Source organism: Gopherus evgoodei, chromosome 1, assembly GCF_007399415.2.
Source record: "Gopherus evgoodei ecotype Sinaloan lineage chromosome 1, rGopEvg1_v1.p, whole genome shotgun sequence".
NCBI lineage: Eukaryota > Metazoa > Chordata > Testudines > Testudinidae > Gopherus > Gopherus evgoodei.
Window position 1 is genome coordinate 208,267,520 of NC_044322.1, and position 23,752 is coordinate 208,291,271.

The window sequence follows — 23,752 nt, forward strand, 5'->3', positions numbered from 1 at the left end:
CTGTAATCTCTAGCCTCTCCCTTCATTGCTGGTGTGAGAACAGGGAGGGAGGGGAAAGGGCAAGTTTGGCTGTATACAGAAACCAGGCAGCCAAGGGAAAGTCAATGTGGCGTGAGCCTTAGGCAGCCTCGCTCTATTGCACAATGCCGACAGGAGGGGACAAAAATCCACCCACAGTTGGAGCTGGTTCCATGCTTTTGCTTCAGTTGGTTTCTCTCTCTGCATCGCTCTCCACATGCTTTCAGTGCTGACCACTTTTGATAGCCCATTGGGCAGGCTGGCTTGGAACATGCACTGAACATTTCCACCAAGCCAGCCTGATTACACTCAAAACCTTCAGGAGAAGGTGGGTGCAAGACCAAGCCATGTCCCCTAGGACTCAGGCATATTGCTCCATTGGCTAGAGATCCTGCTCTCTAAGGTCAGACGGGGCCTAATCTTGTGAAGCTCCAGAGGTCCCCTAGTTCGTACAGTGAGAATCACTGATGCTCAGCACCTTGCACTGTCCAGCGTTACTCTAGTTGGAGTAGCCTCCTGCCTGTGTTATGGTGATGAGAGTGGAGTGTGTTTTAGTGGGTTCCGTGCTTTGTCATAATGAGCAAGTGCATAATGATGAGTGCTTGTGTATGTCGCTTGTGCATATAAAGGGGCCTTTGGGTAAATCTACATTTTTAGAGGGACGCATAAATTCCAGCTCAAGGGAGACATAGCCTTGCTACCTCTGATCAACCTACCATGAAGGGCTAGCAGCCTGAATACGTACCCATCGAGACACTAGGCATGTACTCAGGGTGACTAGCCCCTCATGCCATTTGCCCTGCTGCAATGGCTCTCCATTTTTAGTGCACCCAGTCACTCAGAGCTACAGCAGGTTTGTCTCCTCAAGCTGGAATTCCTACATTCTGCTCCAAGTGTGGACATAGCCTCCGTGTGAGTAGGAGCGGAGTGGCTGTTTGGATCCCAGACCAGGCCCTCAGACGGGATGTGAGAGATGAACCGATAGAGCTAATTCCGCTGGCCTAGGTGTGCTGACAAGGGGCCTTGGACTTCTCAGAGTGAAGTCACTAGGCCTGATTCTCCATTGCCTTGCACCTTGCATAGTGCAGTTCAAAGTAAAAGGTAACCAGATCAGAATGGTAGCACTTCACACCCACTTTGCACTGGTGTAAGTGACTGCATAAAGGTCAGGGTGACAGAGAACCAGGGTCCTTGTGTCTCTCAAGCTTTGGGCAGGGAACCTCAAAAACATTTGGGCAGGGAGGAGCTTCCAACCAGCAGGATGTTCCTTTCAAAATGACCTGCATGCTCTTCCCTCCGCTTCTGGCAGGGGGCGTCAGAGCCTAGAGTTTAGGAAGAGAGGTGACTGTACAGTCCCAGGGGATATGATCACATTTCAGCAAATCAACAGTGTCCTTTCCCTGGGGGTTGATAATCTATGGATGTGAGGGTCTGGTAGTGAAGTGTGAGAGAGCGGAGGGCTCGGTGGGGGAGGCAGCTCCCACTAAGATGAGATGGAGCATTGCCCCTCTTCTCCTTGGTGTGGGTAACAGCTCTGGCTCCTCCTGGGCTGGTGCAGCAAGAGTTCTGTCTCAATCTATCAAACCCTGGTGTTGAGTCCCTTCTCTTTACGTTGCCTGATGTGCAGTGGGGTCAACCCTTGTGATTTTCTCTCGCACTAGTTGGTCTTTTTTCTTAAAGCCTGAGCTCCTGCAGCCACGTGAGGAGGTGAGAAGCTCATCTTTCATTACAAAACCAACAGGTGGTGCTGTGGTTGTGCAGAAAGGCATGGGGAGAGGGGCCCTAAATGCTCAAAATGCCCACAGGCAAATAAGAACCCCCCACTATGTATTTATTTTTTTAAATTGTGAATTTTAACCAATCCTGTGATTCTGGGGGGCCCTGACTCCTGATTTTTGAACGCCTGGGGCTAGCAATGATGATGGTGGAGCGGGGGAGGGTTGAGAGTCATTTCTCCTGTACAGCTGTGGGACCCAGTCCTGCTGTGCTTATTGCATCCCACCCCTTACCCTAGAGGACTAAGAGCATTGAGGGCTTGCCCTTCTTCACACTCAAGTTGTCGCTGTCCGTGGTGCTGCCATGCCCTGGGCAAATACTAGTCACCCACTGTGCAAGCCGGCATCAACATCCTTCTGCCAGGGTTGGGTTTAATTTGATGAGAAATGGTATTTTTAGTTTTAAAATGATTGTCATCATTCTTGTTTATTATGCTGCAGCCCTTTCCCAATGCATCAAAGAACTTTACAGTGTTACAAGCCACACTCACAGAGGGATTTCTTTACTTCACCCATCGCTGAGATGCAGCTACCTCTAGGGGTGGAATGAAGCAGCTGTGTGACAGCCACGTAACAGTTTAGGACAGAAAGTGCAGAACAGTACAGTATCTAATAGGTTCTGCAGAGGCGGGTGGAGTGTTCTAAGAACCCATACTTTTGAACAGGGCACAGGGACTGACACCCCTACTCTAAAAAATTAATGCAATGAGACCTTGAGTGTCCACCAGTGGGAATGGCTTTGAGTTTATGTTTCATTTGACAGGTGGAAGTACTAGTAGCACAGTGATCACCTAATACTATGCTGGTATGTTTGCTCAATACAGACTCAGGAAGAAATGCCTCTGCAATGTCTCTTTCCCTCTCCTTCTTTCTAAGGCGTGGCCTACAGTGGGGGAGGGGGGATTGATCTAAGTTACGCAACTTCATCTACATGAATAACTTAGCTGAAGTCACAGGACTCTTTGCTGCTTGTTTGGAATGTGTGGCTTTCATCCCTTGAAACAAGATGACAAAGCTGGTTCCTAAGGTCCTCCTCCTCTCTCCCCTACCCCAGAAATATATACCATGTTTGAGAAACAGGCCCTCAGATCACATCTTTATTTTCCATGGAATGGGCTAGAGTGGAGGGGTGGGGGATTTTATGCAACTCATCTGTGCAGAGAGTAATACACCTGCCCTGTAGGCTGGTCATTCCCAAGATCTCAACATAGGAGGACAGCAGTAGTGGGAGGTGGAATTTGTGCTGTGTTACCAGCCATGTCTTGATGAGCAGTGGCAGACATCATTGTTTTGACAGACTCTGAATTTTCCCCCTAGGACATCATGTTTAATAGTACCCTCCCCATAAAGTAGTGACTGTGAGAACAGCTCCATATCTATTGTGTCTCAGTGATTCCAAATCAAATCCACTCAATGATTAATTTGCAAGGCTTTTTGTTCTCACCCCCAGTCCTGCAAACCCATTGAGGGCTCTATGATTTAAGATGCGTTCCCTTTCTCTCCCATATTGCCACCAGTAAGCATAATTCTGCAATTAGAAGTCAGTTAACAGGCCTGCTGAGAGACCCCAGCTCCCAGAGATGGACTGGCTCTGCAGGGTTCCTGGGACAAAAAGTCAGCACAGACTTCTTCCACATACTAACGTGAGAAGTCCTGACCCAGAGGCACACAGAGCAGAGCTGCAGAGCAAGAGGTTATTTTTATCAAGTCAGTTTTTTAGAGTAGAGCACCACATTTTATGCCACTACTTCCCATTTCTCTCTAACTCCTTGGAGGGGGTTGCAACAGATGGCAGGGCATGACCTCTGAATAGAAAATGAGTGCAATTAATACTGTAACAAATCCATGGCCAGCTAGGAATTTTGCCATTATCATTATGCAGCACATCAGGGCCGCTCTGATCTTCACAGAAACAGCACAGATAGGACTTGCATCATCTGTTCAAAACCACAGATACCAGGCACTTGAACAAAAGGAGACTCTTCAGTCATTATTAGCTGTACAGGGCTAGAACACATTGTTAGGCAAGGTTTGAGGTGCAGTAACCATGTTCAAGAGGCAGTAATTCCAAAAAAAAAAAAAAAAAAAAAAAAAAAAAAAAAAAAAAAAAAAAAAAAAAAAAAAAGAGGGAGGGGAGCATTGCAGGTGGTTAAGAATAGAATAAAACACACCTAAAACATGTTAGAAAAATTACATTAAAATTAGGGGAAATTGGGAAAGATTTTTAATTGTAAAGACAATTCGACAAGGGTCAAAGAGGAAGGCTGGTCTTGTACCAAAACATGGAAGTGGGTGACAAATATATGATATGACAAAACTCTGACCTTGTCTCCAGGGGTCCTGCATTTCCTGGCAGATTTTGCTAGCCTTAGAGGCTCACTGTGATGCTCCCTGTATCCCTTCTCTTTCTAGAGGCAAGAGTCACAGCCAACTGAGGCATTTTCATCATCAGCCAGCAAGGGAGGTGAGGAGAAGCTATTCTCCCTTGCACAGTTTCTGTTGTCTCCCAGTCTCAGTTATTAAACTGAGCTGGGGCGGGGGGGGGGGGATGGGGAAGCCTGGGCCTGCCCTCTATTCCAGGCTCCAGCCCAGAGACTCTAGTAGTATCAGGTAGGGTAGCTGACTTTTTTAAAACCAGCTGTGTACAATTCCCTGGCCACTTCCCCACAGCAGCCCCCACTTTCTCAATATCTACTTCACCCTTACTTCAGGATCTCCTTCCTTGTTCCTGACATAGTTTGTACCGCTCAGTCTCTCCAACAGCACAGCCTCCTCCTACAGCTCCTGACATGTGCCCCCATCTGACTAACTAGGAGGCTTTTAGCTAGTTTCAGCAGCCTCTGATTGGCTTCAGGTGTCCCAATCAACCTAGCTGTCCTCTCTGCCTTCTGGATCTTAACTAGCCCCAGGTATCTTAATTGACCTGGAGGATCTGCAATTTGCTTATCTTGGTAACAGGGATTTCTTTAGCCTGTGGCTAATATATCTGTCTCCCACTACTTTACTATAGCCATCTTGCCTTGCCCCATCACAATGGGTTCTAGTCTTGGCTCTGCCATAGGCTTCTAAAAGACCTGGAGACATCACACTAACTCACTATTGTACCCTTGGGCAGGTTCTGTGCCTCAAGTTTCTCATCTGCAAAATGGAAAAATAGTACTGACCTCACATTTTCAGGGAACATTTCTAAACGTAAACTCTGATTTGAGTGCCCAAGCTGAGCCACCTGAAGACACCCCCAAAACCAGAGTCCCTTTTGTAAATCTAGACCTTTAAACCTGAGATCCTTGGTCTGAATGTCTAGAGGGGAGCAGGGGTTTATTATGCTGTTTGCTGAGATAGTATGGAGCTAAAATCAGGAGAGGTGCCCAAGATTAGACTAGAACAAAGGTTTTCATCTCTCTTCACGCCATACTCTAAGATTCAGCCATTCATAACCCAGACTTGCGGGATAGAGGTGATGGGATATGGAGCCATTTGCCTTGAGGTTTCAGACCAGGCAGTTGAGCTAAGTGAATTGTATTTGGTGAGTCTGAGGCCAGTCCCTACTGGCCAGATGACCACACCACAAAAACATCAGCACTATTGACATGAATTTGCTGCATGGCTGGCAGTATCAGATGAGGCATTAAGGATTGGATAGTTCATGGGGTCAAGCTAATAACTATTTATGTTTGTTAATCACTGACAATGTACTTAAGCCGTGTACAAGACACAAAATGAGGACAGTCCCTATCCCCACAAGCTTACAGTGCAAGAGGCAATATGGGGGAGTTGGAATGAAGAGGAAAGAATAACTTTGAGGTCAACATTTTAATCTCCAGCTTTTTGTGGCTATTGTGGAGGAAGTGAATATTTAGGAGGAGCATGTGTGAGAAGAGAGTGGAGGCTCAGTGAGCTGGGACAAGGAGGGTGTTGCATTCTCAGGGGATCTAGAAGAAAAAACAACACAAAGACAAAAGCAGGAGGAGGGGAATGGGGGTCATCAAAGCTGGCAGTGTGTGTGTGGAGTAAAAGACTTCATCAGAGGTGTAGCAGGAGCACAGTTCTGCAGAGTACTCTGCTGCTGCTAGTATGGCACCTGGTATAAACAGAGGCCTGTGGTCTCCAGCAAGGTGGGAAAAAGGCCTTTGAGAAAGCACTAAACCCACTGTGGAATCAAGTCTGACAGATGACCTGCCCTGAACCAAGGCTCCCTCTAGCAAACAAAACGAGCAAAAAATGAAAGGGCAGTTCATAGATTCATAGACTTTACAGCCAGAAGGGCCCATCATGATCATCTAGTCTGGCCTCCTGCACATCGCAGGCCACAGAATCTCACCCATCCAAAGTGAGTTTGAATGGACTCACTTTCTAGCCACATCAGATTGGAAGCAGAGCTTGGTTCCTCCTGCAGGTGTACTGGGACTTGGGTCAGAGCCAATAGGCTTTGGGGAGATAGCAGAGGAAGGGCTTCCTCCGCCTCTTGGGGACCTGCACTGCACTTGTCCATAGAGCAGAGTGAATGACATGGTGCACACAGGGCCCTACCTACACATAACAAAAGACAGATAGATTTATCAATCAAGGGAAGGCACAGTCTCCTTGACGGAGAGACGCTGTCAAATGATGGCAGGACTTTTTGCTAAAAGCCCTTCAGATTGATTACCTTACTTGCCACCTGATCCTTCATTGCCGCGGACTCTGGCAGGTGAAAAGCCCTGGGAGATTTACTCATGGCTGCATTAGTCAGGTGAGGTAGGGGAAAGGAACAAAAGCTTTGGGTCTGAAGACCTGGCTCCGACTCAGCAACCTTGGATCCTCCTCCAGATCTCCATGATTTGAAATGGTGTGAAGCACCCGGGCAAGCAAAGAAGACCAAACAGTAGAGCCAGGCAAAAACGATAGCTGCAAAGGACACCTGTGAATCCTGAAATCCTACGATTTCCTTTCCCTATCTGTTCCCCGTTTTAAGATTAAACTACTTCTTTTTAGGTGGTTATATGACTGAAGTCTGCCTTGGGAATTTTTCTGAGAGGCAAGAGAGACTCCTGATATAATATACATTGCCTTCCTCTCCCACACACACACACCCTAATGAACCAACCATTTGGGCTGTTAGAAAGTGGGGCTATTATAATGAACACAGCTCACCATGAAGAGGTAAGAGTCTTTGGCCCTGTCTACACTACAGGCACAGCTCTTGTAGCCAGTTTGTGATGCGTCTCATCTGACCTGGTTACAGCAAACAAAAGACTTGTGCCAAACTCTGTGCCAGCCAGATTTGTGTGACTGCGCTTACTGCTCTGCAGAAGCATGTTTATCAGTGCATGCAGGGAAAATCTGGGCAGCTCTCCCACAGTGCTCTAGCTGTGGGAACATCCCAAGACACGAATGGAGCAATGCACTTTGGAAGATCTCACTGCTCAGAGGGCTAGGAGGAAGGTGGGCTGACCAGACTGGTTTCACAGGAACAGTCAGGACTGTGATCTTCACCCTTTTCCATACTTGGAGCTCTTTGATAACTCCCTCCCATCTACCCAGGATCCCCTCCCATTTAGCAGTATGGAAGGGCAGGGTGGCCATCACCCCTGACACCAGTTAGGGAGGGTCCTATCTATATAGCAAACTAACAGCATTACGATCTGATTATAGAGTAACAGCTACATGCCAGAATGGGCCACTGGCAGTGGTGAAGTGCTTAGTCGCCATGGTCACGGTGAGTGGATATGATCCACATTTAGAGCCCACCATAACACCACAAAGTTGTTACAAGCTTGTTTAAGAATGGTAGCGTAAGACAGGCATTAAATGATAGACATAACAAAGAGACTCTTTTAAATGCTTCAGTGAGACATAATTTACCAAGTACCGTATGCTGGGAAAATGCACCTCCAGGGCTACTCTTATACCTGTTGGAGGGCTGACATTCCAACTACAGGCAGCTTTGTCTTAACTCAACACACAGAAGGTATCACTCCGGCCTTACAGCAATCCTCCAAACAGCATAAATAAACCAACACTGCAATAACAATAAACACGTCAATCCAGGAAGGCAGACACAAACCAAACATGCCAATTTGGCTGTTTAATAAGTAACTAAAGTAACATGGTACTAACATTTTATTTTCTGGTTTATAACGTATCACTGAGAATGATCCAAGGAAATCCTAACCTAGATACATTGATTCCTAGCCTAAAGACTGGGAAAGATAAGCGTACGCTAGAGGGGAACTGGTAAGGAATGCCTCCCCACAAGGGAAGGTGACTGAAGCAAGGAGTGTGTACCACACAGACATCTAGTGCCAGAATGACCCTTGAGGTTACTTCACTGACTTCAATGGGGTAACACTATTTTACACCAGAGTTGAATTTGCCCCTGGAGAAGGAGGGGAGACACCACAGCTGGGAATGGGGAAACAGGAATGAGAGATTAATATCAATTGTAACAATCATAATATAATTTTATTTTCTCATTTAGTGGCACTTTTGTTAGCACCTTGCATTCAATGATCTCAAAGCCCTGTACAAAAAGGAATGAATTAATCCTCAAAACCCCAGCCCCTATCCTGAATAAAAGAGCAAACATTCATCCCTTTCACTTTTCTACTTTTCACACAAATAAAGTTGGCATAGGCCAAAGTTTTCCAAAACCGGCACTGATTTTGGACGCCTCTGTTTTTGAGGGGCCTAAAACCTGGACCCAAAAATCAATGCAACCAAAAGCAGGAGTCACTTCTGACACCTTGGGCCCATGTGCTCAAAATTGCACAGCATTACGCTGGCAGAACTGACAACTGGACCCAGGTCTCCTGGCTGCCAGGCTCTTGTTCCAAACACTGGACTACTCTCCCTCGCTAAAGAGAGAAGAAAAGCAAGCAGGACTGAAAGGTCTTTTCTAGGGGAAAAAAACTCATGTTCTAATGGTCTCACATTTCCTATCAATTATATAAAGAGGAGGAAATAAAAAATTATGTAGAAGACAACTGCCAACCCTCAAGAGGTTAACGTAAGAGGAAAAAGTCATGGAGCAATTTTCATAACAGCAAGCACTGTACTTGCTATGGCTGGTTCCCCTTTTACGAGCTTGAGGCGGGGGGAGATCTGTCATCATGTTTAATGGTGCATCTCATTCTATGGTTTCAATAATTAAAGGAGATTCACCCAAACAGAGACAGAGAGAGAACAGGGAAAGAAAGGGGGGAAAAATCCTAGTTGTGTAATTATTTTTTCCCCTGGGCCTGGGAAATGGTTACGCTGAGTAATCCGAGATACTGCTTAAGATTCAAACTATCACTTGCCTGGGAAAGGGGGGAGAATACAGCAACGGTGTCTGACTACAGCTGACACCCAGTCATTATTGTACCAGACAGAAGTAGAGATAAATCTAACTGACTTCACTCAGGCTGCATATGTGGGGGCTGCATTAGGCCCTTCGATTTTAAGGACGCTGTTACATCCTGGACAAATGGGGTGGCATTTACCAATTTCAGGGAGGTGGGGCAGAGAATGATCATATACACAGCAGAATACACTTAACTTGACTTCCATAATTGGTGTGATTACTACTATTGTCACTTAAGCACAATAGCAAATCACTTTCTCAATTTAATTTTCTTTCTATGTGGATTTGAAAGTGGGGAGGGTACATAGAAGAAAGAAAATTCTCATTCTGCTAGAGCTGTCTGGAACTTTTATAATGAAAAATGAATGCAAGGAACCGGTGGGCAAAGGATGCAGCCCTGGGGATGGGGTTGGGTTTAGGTGTAACTCTGCAGGAGCTGAACTGGAATCCAACATTCCAGGTTTGGGGTTTTTTTAAAACAGTGGCCAAGATCATTTTTGCGACATTGAACGTAAAATTCTCACACAGCTCTAGCAAGAGACAATGTCTTCCATATGCACTGGAGACTATAAAGCCCCTACCTGATCTGCTGGGTACAGTCAGAAAGGGACTCTCCTTGTAGGGCCCTCTGCTCTGGAATGCACTACCACCTGCAGCAGCAAAAGCCAGATGTTGCCCATATCACATCACTTTTTTCTCCTGCTTTTTATTCATTTGTACCCCAGAACAGCAATCCCAAAACACAAGGAAATCAAAGGAAGACATACAGGTAGGTGGTCACTGAAACATGTAATAACCATGAACCAGTTAAATCAGCAACAGTCTGAACAAAACAGAACAGTCCATATGAGAGGTATGTAGCAGCAGGCAATCACTGCACACACCCAAAGCTGTGCACGCACGTGTGCACACACACACACAGAGGAAGAGGAACTGGAACATTGAATTCAGGGAGAATGAACCAGCAAACAAACAGGAGCAGGAAAGCAACACACACACACACACACACACACACACACAGAGCTATCACCATTTCCTTCTCTTTTCCCGAGAAGTTCAGAAGAACCACTCTGGAGGCACCAGCAGATCCCAGGGCCATATTGACCACATGACATCATCATACGGCGAAAGAATGTGCTCTTCCCTATCTGTTCCCCTTTCAGTAGGCAATATATCTTACTGGTTAACAACACGTTCTCCATTGGATAAATGCACTCACCACGGTCCATACTCTGCAACCCACAAGATCACACCACAAGTATCAAAAACGCTTCCAGACCCTCACCTAACATATACTACTTGTCCAGGATAGAACATGCAGAGTCTTGCGCTGATATGCTTGTTGAAACTTGCATATTTCCTAGTCACATCAGTTGATTTTGAGGATTTGGAAGGGGTATGATGAGCTTTTTCCATCATTATAGGTAACTTGGTCCTCATAGGTCATCTGAAGAGCCATTAGAATGGGGTTTCTCCAGTACTTTCGTGAGGTATACTCTGAATATCATATAAAGCATAACTCAGTGATACAGTGAAGGGTGTATTTTGACATTCCTCCAGTATGTGAGCTACAACGCTTCTGCAGAGTCCCACACACTATCCCATTTCCTTGGGGATGGTACACAGCAGATGTATAACATACTGTACCAATTCTCATCAGAAAGTCTTCAAACTCTTGCATACAAAAGATGTCCCATTATCTGAAACAGGTCTGTCTGCTAGGCCAAACAACACATATAAAGTGTTTTGGCAAGAAATGAGCTCCTTTGAGGCGCCTTGTGAAATTTCCAGTGAAGAGGGATAACGTGAGTTACAGTCTATAACAGTCAACAGCGCATAGCCATGCAGTGTGGTTGCGGGTCCAGTAGTATCCACTGCAATTCTCTGCCCTGGTCTGTCTACGACTACCAATATCAAAGGTGCCAGAGGAGCAATAGTTCTATGCATTGTGTGGATTGAGCATGCCTTCACACCATATTCAGTGTCTGAGTGCAGCCCTGGCCACCAAGAATAACTACACAGAAGTTCCTTCATCTTCTTACCTCCAAAATGTCCTGTAAGAGCCCCATTGAGGACTGTTTGTTGCAATACTGCTGGGATGATTACCTGGGCTCCTCTGCATAAGGTATATCGAGTAGCACATCTTCACCATGAGCTCAGAATGAATTTCATAGAATGTAGACAAAGATCACTTAAGGGCTAGGCCCATCCAATCCTCTTGTGTGGCACGCATCACCTTGTGCAGTTCACCGTTTTGGAGGGTGGAATCAGCAGTCCACCCTACATCAACTGCCATATCTTTCAGTAAAAAGCACACAGCATCCTCTGATGTTTCTGCAAATGAGGGCACCAGCAGAATTTCTTGAAAGACCACTGGGCAATTAAATTACATCTTCCTCTCAGACATGCCAAAGTCACACTGCTGCAAATGAATAATCCATTGCTGCAGCCTTACACTCTGTAGGTCGATGTCTTTATGATAGAGGTCCCAAAATAGGCAAATGATTAGTTTCTAATGTAAAATGTCTTCCCACTAAGTAGACTTTGAAGTATCCAACAGCAAAACCTATGACTAAGAATTCTAGCTCTCTCTGGGAATACTTTGATTCTGTCGGGGTGAGAGTTAGAGATGCAAATATAACTGGCTGTTCCCCCTGGAGCAGAACCACACCCAGACCCCAATTGAATGCCTCAGTTTGAAACACTACAGGCTTCCTTGGATCAAAATAAGCAGGAGATTAGCTCTGAGAGAGGGGTTGATGCAGCATTTCAAAACTCTGCTTTGCCTCTTTAGTCCAAACCAACTGTCCCCTGCCCTGGGTTAAATCCCACAGCAGCTTGGCAAGGGTACTAAAATGGGACACAGCCCAGCAACTGTGTTCCAAGCTAGGGCAAGGAACAGACATAAATGGCTACGGTCAATGGGTAACGGTAGTAAAACAACAGCTTGTAGCTGTTCAGGCATCAGTATCACACCACTGACAGACAGGAATGCTCTAGAAACTCTACAGCATCTTATGCAAAACTTTATGCCAGCTTGTTGGAATTGGCTCAGTGTCTGGGCCAGAACAGCATTATGTGCAGGAAGGATCTTAGCAAAGACGAGAATTCCATCCAGATAGTAACACGCACCCTGGATATTTTCAAGGAGCCGAGAGACCACTCTGAAATACCTCAGGAACAGAAAAGAATCCAAAAGGGAGTCGTCGGTAACAGTACCTCCCAAATGGCATGCTGAAAGTCAACAACAACTGTGAAGGTTCAGCCACAGGTATTTGCCAATAACCAGAGAAAATCCGGGATCCATCCATCCGATGTATCACCTCTTCGAAGGTTGGCAATTGAAACTGCTCACATTTCACATATTAATTAAGAGCCCTAAAATCTGTGCACAGTCGAATGTTGCCATTCTTGTTCTATATGATCATCGTGGGTAAGCTCCAAACTGTAGGCCCTTCCATCTCCTGAATAACACCATTATCTTTTATGCTCTGCTTGAATCTTGTCCACAAGCACCAACATGCAGGCAGTACAAAGGGCTTGGCCTTTAAACCCAACTGTAGAGAGTACACACTTCTGATGGAGAGAATGCCATCACCATCAAATAAATCAGTGTGTATCTCCTTTCTAGTCTAGTTGACATGACTACACCTGAGATGCCCTGTGCAAATTCATTCTTAATACCAAGCTGTTAACCCAGATCACAGGACAAAAATGTCCAGATTTTGACCTAACCCAGAGAGGAGAATATTAACTTCAGCACCCATGTCCACTTTCAGCGATGTACCGTTAATTTCTATGATACAGATCCCAGCTCCAGCGCCTTGCCACATGAGACGATTTTACTAAAGCAAACATCAGGGTCACTGATAAAGGTGGTTTCATGTGGTTCCACATATACTGTATGCACATCGGGCCTCCTGTCATTGTGAACCAGTGTATGGCAGCACAATGACTTAAAATGTCCTTTCTTCCCAAAAACCCAGTACACAGCAGTTCTAGCCAGGCAGGCAGGGAAATTGGCCAAGTGACCTGTACTACCACAGAGGAAACCACAAGGAACTGGCCACTTTTGCTGTCAAGACGGTGGTGAAGGAGTAGGTATTATCATCTGACTCCGGGCAAAGGAAGCAGGAGGTGGTGACTTCTATTGTTTCAGCTATCACTACACAAATGGGTATTTCATTGCTCCCTCATTTAGCCTGAATGAAGGGTGTTAGCACTCCCATTGACTTCCACCAGGTTTGTTACTGACAACTACCATTAATATTTTCCAGCATAACATTAAGGGCCAAATTCTGCAAGCCTGTATTACAAGAGTGGCAATGCTGACACCCAGTGGGACTGCTCATGTGGGTAAAGCAATAAGTGAACAGGACACTACTTTTGGTACTACCTTGCCTGTAATCCCTAAATGATCTTATTTTCCTTCTTTAAGTTACCCTTAACTGGTACAGAGAATGAGTGAAAGGGAAGAAACTCTAGCACAACACAATCTCTTCAATAATGTACATCTCCCCGATAGCTGCCTGAAAATAAAATATTAACTTATCTGATTTGAAAGAAAAAGAAGAAAGGGGGGGGGGAAAATTGACTGGGGTTATGGGATGTTTTCTATCATATATTTATGTTTATGTTCATACATAATGATTCCATGTACCATCTGTTATCTTCACCGACTGCCTATTCTAGTCACTACCTGTTTCCTTCCTCCAGAAAGGAGCAGCCCCCTTCATCTGCAGTCTGCACTGTGGAAGAGTATAGATGGACAAAATTATTTTTTACCAGACTCCCTGGCTGTATTTTCACAGATTCCATCCGAGTTCTTAGGCTGTGATGTGACAGTAGATGAGCTTTCTCAGTCCACAGATTTCTGCATCTGAGAACACTGAAAGCAATGATATATGGGATTTCATTCATACTGACGGAGGGAATGATGAGTTTTGGAAAATAAGCTACTTTCAGGCCATTCCAGCTCAAGGAAAAATGTTAATATGTCTTGATGGGATACTAAAGTCTTTATGATGGTATAAAAGCACTAAGAGGAGAAGTAAGTATGAAGTAGTGTCTTTCTGATCAGATTTGGGAAATGGGTCTTCAGTAATGCTAGTATTTCAGTTGGGAAATGTGCAAATACAGGTCCATTTATCATCTTCTGGGTTTTTCACTCTGTCCAAATAGATATCTATAACACACATTGTAAGCTCCACACCTCCAGTAGGAAAACCCCTGTCAGCCACTTTAGATTATCCCTAAGGTTTTGATACAATTTTATTCACTTTTTATTTAATTAATTGAATTTTGAAATAAGAATGTCTATCTGGAACTCTTGGCAGCATCGCTATTATACTAACTCTACTAATAGTACAATAACGTAAACCAATGCAGAAGCACTTTTCTCACCTACGCCCCCCCCACTTCCCCACCTCTCCTACATAACAATCATCAACGAGCATATCTATTTCCATCAGACAGAATTCCACCCTTGTTTGCATCCGCTCTCCACAAATGTCCTCTCAAAGAGACAGGCTTTGCAACTAGTCTGCTAGATCTTTCTAGTTAAGAACCTTTCAATACTAGATGACTGTATTATGCTTTTCGCCTGCATGACTGCTGAAGATACAAACTCACACACATGGTATATAAAATACAAAAATCCTACCATACTGCAACATTAAGGCTGAGAAATCAAGCACTTAAAAGTTAAGGCATGCCAGAATTAAATTCTCTCCTGCAACATTAACTCAGTCACACTGCATATCCTAGTTATCACATCATTATATATGAAAGTGTGTATTTCACAAGTAAAATAGGAATAGAGAACATTTATATTTGGGAATGAGATTAGGCCAAGATGACGTTGCAGGAAAAAAATTGAACTTTTGGTATATTCTGAATTCCAGTTTGGATTTACACTCAAATTATGATGTTACATTGTTACCTTATGCTCCCCATCTGTTCGTTGTGCCCACCTCTTGCTGCTCTTTATTTTATACGTGGGGTTTGTCTACACCAGTGGTTCTCAAACTGTTTTTTCCGCGCACCACTTTAGAATTGCTGAGGGTCTTGGCGGACCACTTAATGATCTTTCTAAATGTTGTTTATACCGTTAGCTAACTATTGTAAAGTGCTTTGGATAAAAGTTTATTATATATATATATATATATATATATGAAACCCTTAATAATAATTAATGTTTTTCTGTTCTACAAATAAAAGCACACAATTGAGTGGTGTTGTAACCCTATGAGCCAAGCTGCAACGTCCATAGCAGGGAGCCAGGCCTAGCCCTTTGGGACAAAAGCCATCGCTGCAGGGTGAGTGCTGTATGGATTTTCTTTTCCAATCCTCCCCCAGGGCCTCCTCTCTGCACCATGTTGGGATTAGGGTTGTGGTGCCGAGGTGGAGGGTGATGCTGCTTGTAGTTGGTATCCCCTCAGAGTAATGAGGAGGCGGCAGCGGCAGCAGAGGAGAAAGACATTGATCTATGAATTTGAGCTCCCTGCTCATAATTTGGATACTGGGTGGGACACACACAAAAAGACAAAATGCAGTTGGTGGAACATGTCAATACAGTAACTCCTCACTTAACGTTGTAGTTATGTTCCTGAAAAATGTGACTTTAAGCGAAACGATGTTAAGCGAATCCAATTTCCCCATAAGAATTAATTTAAATGGGGGGGGGGTTAGGTTCCAGGGAATTTTTTTTCACCAGATAAACTCTCTCTCTCTCTCTCTCTCTCACACACACACACACACACACACACACACACACACACTATAAGTTTTAAACAAACAATTTAATACTGTACATGGCAATGATGATTGCGAAGCTTGGTTGAGATGGTGAAGTCAGACGGTGGAAGAGGGTGGGATATTTCCCAGGGAACGTCTTGCTGCTAAATGATGAACTAGTACTCGGCTGACCCCTCAAGGGTTAACACATTGTTGTTAATGTAGCCTCACACTCTACAAGGAGCACGAATGGAGGGAGGGGAGACAGCATGGCAGACAGAGACAGAGAGACACACCCTCTGAGAGAGAGAGAGAGAGAGAGAGAGATATGCACATTGCACCTTTAAGTATGCTGACACCACTTTAAGTACATTGCCTTTAAAAAAAATCAGGAAGCTGAGACAGCAGTTGTGGCCAGCAAGCTCCCTCTGTCCTGAGCCCTGTCCTGTCCCCATCCTGCTCTATATGGAGAAGGGGTAAGCGAGGGGCAGGAGCCGGGGGAGGGGGACACCCTTACATTGCACAGCAAGCAGGAGGCTCCTGGGAGCAGGTCCAAGGCAGAGGGCAGGAGAAGGACATGGCAGTGGGGGGAGGGACAGCTAAACTGCTGGCAATTGCTAGCCTGCTGGGCAGCTGCAGCACAGGGAACTTAGGGGAGCAGGGAGCTGATAGGGTGGCTGCCGGTCCACCCTAGTTCCAAGCCCCTACCAGCTAGTTGCAACGGGCTGCTCTTCCTGCAAGCAGTGGACAAAGAAGGTGGCTGCCAAACAACATTAGAAGGGAGTATTGCACAACTTTAAACAAGCACGTTCTCTGATTGATCAGCAACGTAACACCACCACACATTTAAGCGGGACAACTTTAAGTGAGGAGTTACTGTACACTCTGCTCCACCATCCACAGCCAATTGGCCTGAGCTTCCAAGTTACACTAGCTCCATACATACCAATTTGGTCTCTGAAGCTAACAAGTCCTGCCAGCTTCAACAAGGGAGCTTGCCAGTTGTCTGCATGCCTAACAGTTTGGCAGTTACAGGGTCAAGATCTTCACCAGTACCCATGCTTAGGTGTCTAACACCGCCAATTTTCAACATATTTGGGTGGATCCTCTACTATTTCTGAATAATAAAAATTCAGGCCATATTTTTGGAGGTGCCCTGAGTCACAGGAGAAATGTTCAAGCTGCCAACCTTTGCAAAATAGAGCTATCCATGTGTATACCTCACTGGATGTACCATGAAGATTAGCTAAAGAGACCCCATACAGTGAGGGACTGTTTCATCAGAAAACAACACATCCCTACGCTGAAGCACTGAGTGAGAATCATAATGGCAGCATGTGCTGCCATTTTTCAGTATGTTTGACTTTCATAAGAACATCCATACTGGGACAGACCAAAAGTTCATCTAGCTCAGTATCCTGTCTTCCAACAGTAGCCAATGGCATGTGCCCCAGAGGGAAGGAACAGGTAATCATCAAGTGATCCATTCCCTGTCACTCATTCCCAGCTTCTGACTTTCATTTCAAATTCAGGAAAACAACCAAGAAAGAAAGAACCAATATAAAGTCTTTATGAGAAAGAGTGTGCAGTGACCCACTCCTTAACGTGACTGCATTTGAAGTCAGTCATGAAATAGCAGCCGCACATACTGCAAAGCGAATCCTCTGCATTTAAAGGTGCAGCACACAGAAGACAGAATGAAAACATTTACAGGGCTGACTCACCTTTAAGAAATCTACAATAATGATGGATAGATAGAAAGAGTATATATTTAATCTCCTTTCAGTTACATAGCAACATACAACACAAATGCCACCTCGCATGGCATGTGGAGATCAGTAAAATCTAGCAATTGCTGTATCCTTTGCTGTTAACATCATTGACTTCTGTGCTCTGAAACAGATACTAGGTTTGACTCCCTACATGGACTCACTGACTTGTAGAATAAGCTTGGTGAATCTGATTTCAGACTTCTGCCACCAACCATGGCACTGCAGCAAGCTGTCCATGTCAGCCTCTGGTAATAAGTGCTCAACTGGACAGATCTTCAGGCTTTCCCTATTCCTAACAAGTTTCCAGTTTACCAGGGATGGTGCAAAACAACTGTGATAAAATACAAACCAATTGTGAATCTTCTGCAAAACATAAGGTCTGAAAAGAAAATGTTTTGTTTTTGCTTTTGTGCGGTCTCCCCTGTCTCATTTTCAAGCATGTGTGCACTTGGATTTTGGCTGAGTCCAAAGCACATCCTTGTGGCAGTTCTGTAGCCTGGCAAAATATAGGAACTCCTGGAACTCCCCTGGTAGGCCTGCTCACAACAGATTTCCAAACCAAAGAGATGTCCTGATAAAGAGGAAATGCTGCCTGATGCTTGTCAGAGCTGAAGCTAACCTCTGAACTTCGAGGGCAGCTGTCACAACTCTGACACTCGTTTTGCTACAAATAGCCCAGAACGGAGTCTTCTGTTCCAATCCTCAAGTTTATCCACTCACAGATATCTTTGCAAAAAAGTGGCTCGAAAGCGTCTCTCTCTCACCAACAGAAACTGGTGCAATATAAGCTATTACCCACCTTTTCCCTCTAATATCCTGGGACTGAAAAAGCTACCACTACACTGCAGATTGTATCAGTATCATTTACTCCATTCCTATCACTGTCTTCTTTCTCAAGCACTAGATACCAGAAGTAAGTAAAGATGGTTAGCTGTCAGCAAAGTAAAAGGGTTGGCCGTACTGCACTCTAGAGGCCAATTATGGCCACAGGAGTTGAAAAATGTGGCTTACCATTACCCTTGAGCAAAATTCGTTGCTATCATAAGTAGACACAGCTTTGCTTATTCAAGTTGGACTCATTTATACTAGCTGTGATTTTGGCGTCTATTATTTTATGCAGAGGTGTAGCCAGCGGAGACTACAGTTCCCACCATGCATTGCTCCCACCGGAGCCATTGGGCTGCATTATGTGGTGGGATCTGTAGCGTCTCTGAGTTCATGGTGAGAGCAGCTACAGGGCAACTACCCTATAGTTGGATTGAATCCATAAACTCATAGAAATATGCCACACAGTTGGTCAAAGCTGGCATGCCGTGGCTATAGCAGAATCTGTTCAACCTACGCAGCACAAGAAAAGGAAAAGCTTCTCAATCTAGCCCCTGCACTAGTACCACCCCATCTTGCACGCTAAATGCTCTCCTGCAACTGTAGCACAAACTTCCGCACATGGTACAGATGTAATCAAGTTTTAGGGATTGAAAGGCCTTTGGCAGCATCTTAATGAATTTCTCCTTCTGCCTTCCTCTTCCCCCCCATTCCAGTCTTTTATCTCTTTGGAAATAATGTTGTTTTGAATTTTGTGGGCACCTTTTCTTGCCTCCCCCTTCCTCAAAGCATGTGGCTTATTGGCAAATCCTGTCTCCTGTGACCAGGGTAACAGCAAGAAGGCAGAGGAGCACATATGAGCTGAACTTGTCAGACAGGAAATTTGATAAATGTCACTGGAATGAAAGATGATAGAAATTAAAGAGGTTTCCTTTTCTTGCTCTCTCATCTTAGTCAATGTGCCTGGACAGCCATACCACCTGCAGTATGTCTGACAAGCGAAGCAGAGCCGAGGGGTAGTTGCTACTTCGACGGGCATCCCCTGCAAGGAAAACCCTGGTGCTGCAAATAGTGGCATTAATAGTTCAGTAGATGGCACTCTTCCCTCTGAGTCACGAGCGAACCAATGCTGAGGTACTTACTAGGGAGTTCTGGGTTACATTTTGTAAAAGCACCTAGGTGACTTGGGCTTTCCTACACTGTAGCACCAAAGTGTAGACACTTTCTACAGCAACAGAAGGGTTTTTTCTGTTGCTGTCAGTAATTCACTCTCCCAAGCAGCAGTAGCTAAGTTGAGGGAAGCATTCTTCTATCACCCTAGATGCATCTACTCTGGGGATTAGGTTGCCCAAGCTCTGGTGCATAGGGATGTGAAAAATACACATCGTTGAGCGCTGTTAGTCTAATTTTTAAGTGTAGACCACAGCCTTCGGAGCCTATGTCTCATTTTCAAAAGTTACATAGGACACGTCTACTCTTTGGGAACTATAGCAGCATAGCTATGGCACCCTCGCTCTGCCAGTCTAACCCTATAGAATAGACACAGCCTACAGCAACGGAAGGGGTTTTCCCTCTGCTACAGGAACAGCACCTCCCTGAGCAACGGTAGCTAGGTCAACAGAAGCATTCTGCATCTACATCGGGGTTATTTTGGCCTAGCTACATCACTCAGGGATGTGGATTTTTTTTTATAACCCCAAAGTGCTTATAACTATGTCAACCTAAGTTCTAAATGTAGACCAGGTCTTAGGCACATAGAAACCTAAATTCCCCTGCACTGTTAAACATCTGCTTTATTCCACCCCACAGGTGGCTGTGTTTCAGTGGGTGTGTACTGTATACTTCTTTTGTAAAGGGCTTTGGGATCAATGAAATGAGAGGAGTTATAGAAATGTAGATCACCAAATAGATAAAGCAGAAGACTGGGTATTATGAAATGTACTTAGTGAATATGCAACCCTAATTAAAAATCGCACAGCTCCACCAATGCAAAAGGAGGAAATTTTGGGGACATGCTTAGTTTGGTTCTCTTGTTTCATTTACCATCACTTTTATTTATCGACATTATTTTAAAACTGAGCTGGGTGAGTAACACAACATATTTTTTCTATGAGAATTTTCACAAATTTAAAAATGGATTTGCTTTGCTCATCATGACAACAACCCTGTTGCATTTGCTTTCCATGAACATTTGGGCAATTGCATTCTGCTCACATAAACGCTTGTGGAAAGCCAATTTTAAGCTTTCAAACTCAAGTAATGGCAGATAGCTATCAGTAAACACTCACACACAAATATTTGCAGTGGAAGTAGCATATTACATGAGACAAAACATGGTCTGACAAAGCAACAAGGACTGAGTTCCCAAAATCCCTTGCCAGAATCCTGGCACAGAACCAGATGTGCACCTCAGACTTCAGGCAATACCGCCTAGTTCTTACAAAGTGCTTTTCATCAGTAAATCTCAAAATACTATACAAAGCAGGTCAGTATCATTGTCCCCATTTTACAGATGGGGAAACTGAGAGGTGAAATGGACTACACTACAGACCTGTATCAATAAACTAGGTCACTCAGGGGTGTGAAAAATCCACACCCCCGAGCAACATGGTTATACCAATCTAACCGACCGTATAGACAGCGCTATCTCAGCAGGAGAGCTTCTCCCATCAGACATAACTACTGCCTCTCAAGGAAGTGAATTAACCAAGCCAACAGGAGAAGCTCTCTCCCATCGGCTTAGAGCATTTTCATTAAAGCGCTACAGCTGAGTTGATGCAGCGTTTTAAGTGTAGACGTGCCCTAACCTAGTAGCTCAGCCAGAAACAGAACTGAGGTTTCCTAAGTCCTAGCCTAGTGCTCTAGGCCCCAGACAATTACTTTGCATAGCTGTGGTTAGTGAAAATTACCTTTAAACTTGACACCCAGCCAATCAGTTTTCAGTTGCCTGAGTTTTCCAGGAGTCGCCTCAGGCAAGAAAAAGTGAAATTTGAAAATGTTCTAACTTCCTCTATTTCTTAACTGTTCCCTCTTCCTAATTTGCTGCCTCTTCCAAAGAGAATCTGAGGCCCAGTGGCTTCCTCAGACCTTCCTCCTCCAAGAGTTAGACTCATCCAACTAGAGAAACAAAACAAGAAAATATGACCAGTTACAATTAACACAGTTCAGACTGGGAGCAGCAGATACTTGCAGCTGAACTGCTTGTGATAAAAAAAGAACTGTGAAAAACAACATTCCAGGAGTGAAATTAAGGCCACCTAACTCAGTGTCATTCCACAACAGAAGCAGCAAAATACATGGAAAAGTTGCTCACCATGAACTATTCACTTGGGTCTAACATCACACTCAGTGCCTTTTCAAAAGCAGGCACCACCTCATTTACAAGGAAATAGGACATGGACAGGGTGGGTGGAGAGGTGATGGGTTTATTATTTTCAATCTCTCACCATGCCTTCAGCTGTGCCTCTGCATCTGGATTTAGAACAGGTGAATGCAATGGCCCCTGGCCCAGGGCTGCTCTGATCCATTTCTGCTAGAGAAGTAGCTCCTGCAGTGTTACCATGCTTCAGCAGATCATTTTTACAGTGTGCTGGTTTGATCTGTTTGATTCTTCCACCTGTTTAGTTCGTACTTAGCCTCAACCTCTGTGTAGCTTGATCTGGGAAACATGAAATCACATGATGAATGGTCTTGTGGTTAAGGTATTGGGATGCAAGTCAAGAGACTTGGATTATAGTCCCAGATCTGCCACAGATGCACTGTGTGATCTTAAGCACTTCACCTCACTTTTCCCATCTGTAACAATGATAATTCCCCAATTCATCTCTTTATGAGAATAAATTCTCTGCAGTTATAACAGGGAGGGATAGCTCAGTGGTTTGAGTATTGGCCTGCTAAATCCAGGGTTCTGAGTTCAATTCTTGAGGAGGCCATTTAGGGAACTGGGGTTAAAAAAACTGTCTGGGGATTGGCCCTGCTTTGAGGGGTTGGACTAGATAATCTCCTGAGGTCTCTTCCAACCTTGATATTCTAGGATTCTGTGAAGGTGCTGCAAGTAGGAGCATAGGAGACAGCCTGTAAATATAAGCATACTGTAATCTGTGTCTGCTAGTGCTGCAATGGAACAGAGCAGCAATGCTTTGTTGCAACACCATGAGAGGTGAAATCAATTGGCCAGCCTCTGAATAATCCTGCCATCTGCATTGCTAGGCTGGGGAGAAGGGCACCATCCTCAGAATGAGCTTGTTTCTTTGAGAGATGGTGGGGTGTCAGGAGAACACAGTCGAACAGTGAAGGTTTGAAATTTCCAGAGAAGGGTCAACATGTTGAGATCTTGGTTCATTATTGCACAGATTTCCTCTGAACACATTTGCCAACATTTAAGCCACCAATAGCCTTGCCTGTCATTTTTTGCTTTGCCTTTGTTGCAAATGCCAGTAATTAGCAGAGCTATTTGTATGTCCCCTGGGCCTACCTCCCTCCGAGCCCAGCTACCCCTTCTGCTTGACAATCCTACAGTTGTCTTTGGTTTATATCACAGTCTGTTTCCTTGAAGAGGATTGTGAGGTCAGAGAGGGAATTTGTATCCATTACAAAGCTGTTAAAACATCAATGAATATGTGTTATTAGCCTATTTTAACCTAATTTATTGTTTAACATACAATAACTGTCTGAGTAAATCACTTGCAAAGGCCAACACAACTCCTCTATATCCCAGAGAACAATATCTGTAACGGCTGCTGAAAAATATGGGAGATCTTGGGTATTGTTAGTGTCTAATATTAAGTCCCCAAAGTTCTAGGGACCTAACATTTTCTTGGAAGCCCCCCAGCTAACACCTCTCTCATTCTGTTCCTCCAGTTGTGAACTCCAGAACCTTTCCATATCGCCTTCCCTTAGGGTGACCAGATGTCCCGATTGTATAGAGACAGTCACAATTTTTGGATCTTTTTCATATATATGTGCCTATTACCCCCCACCCCATCCCAATTCTTCACACTTGCTGTCTGGTCACTCACCTTCCCTGCCCCAATACCAAATACTATATAACCCAATGCAAACCCCAGAACTTCTCCACATCCTCTCTCCACCCATTCCTGATACAGAAGAGTCTTGAAGAAAACCACGTCTTCTCTGGACCTCCATAACACTTCTAGTAGCACACTCTTGAGACTGTAGACTCACTATGAATCCTTCTTTAGATTTCTCTGCCTTCTCTCACCTGCCCCCACCCCAGCTCTTTCTCATTTCTGATACTGCCCAACACTCTCTGAACCTTCCCAACACCTCCAGATCCTGTTCCC

General features: G+C 44.6%; 1 protein-coding gene across 5 annotated transcripts in view; it reads right to left on the minus strand.

Moving 5' to 3' along the window:
- Nucleotides 1-23,752, minus strand: part of LSAMP (limbic system associated membrane protein) — a 1,474,250-nt gene that overhangs the window by 1,224,057 nt on the left and 226,441 nt on the right. For 4 of the 5 annotated variants that reach the window (XM_030533410.1, XM_030533393.1, XM_030533371.1 and 1 more), the window contains exon 2: nucleotides 9,699-9,767. The exons of the other annotated variant lie outside the window; for it this stretch is intronic. In XM_030533410.1, coding sequence (XP_030389270.1) covers nucleotides 9,699-9,767 — 69 coding nt within the window. The remainder of the gene's footprint in view (nucleotides 1-9,698; nucleotides 9,768-23,752) is intronic. 5 annotated transcript variants of the gene reach the window in all.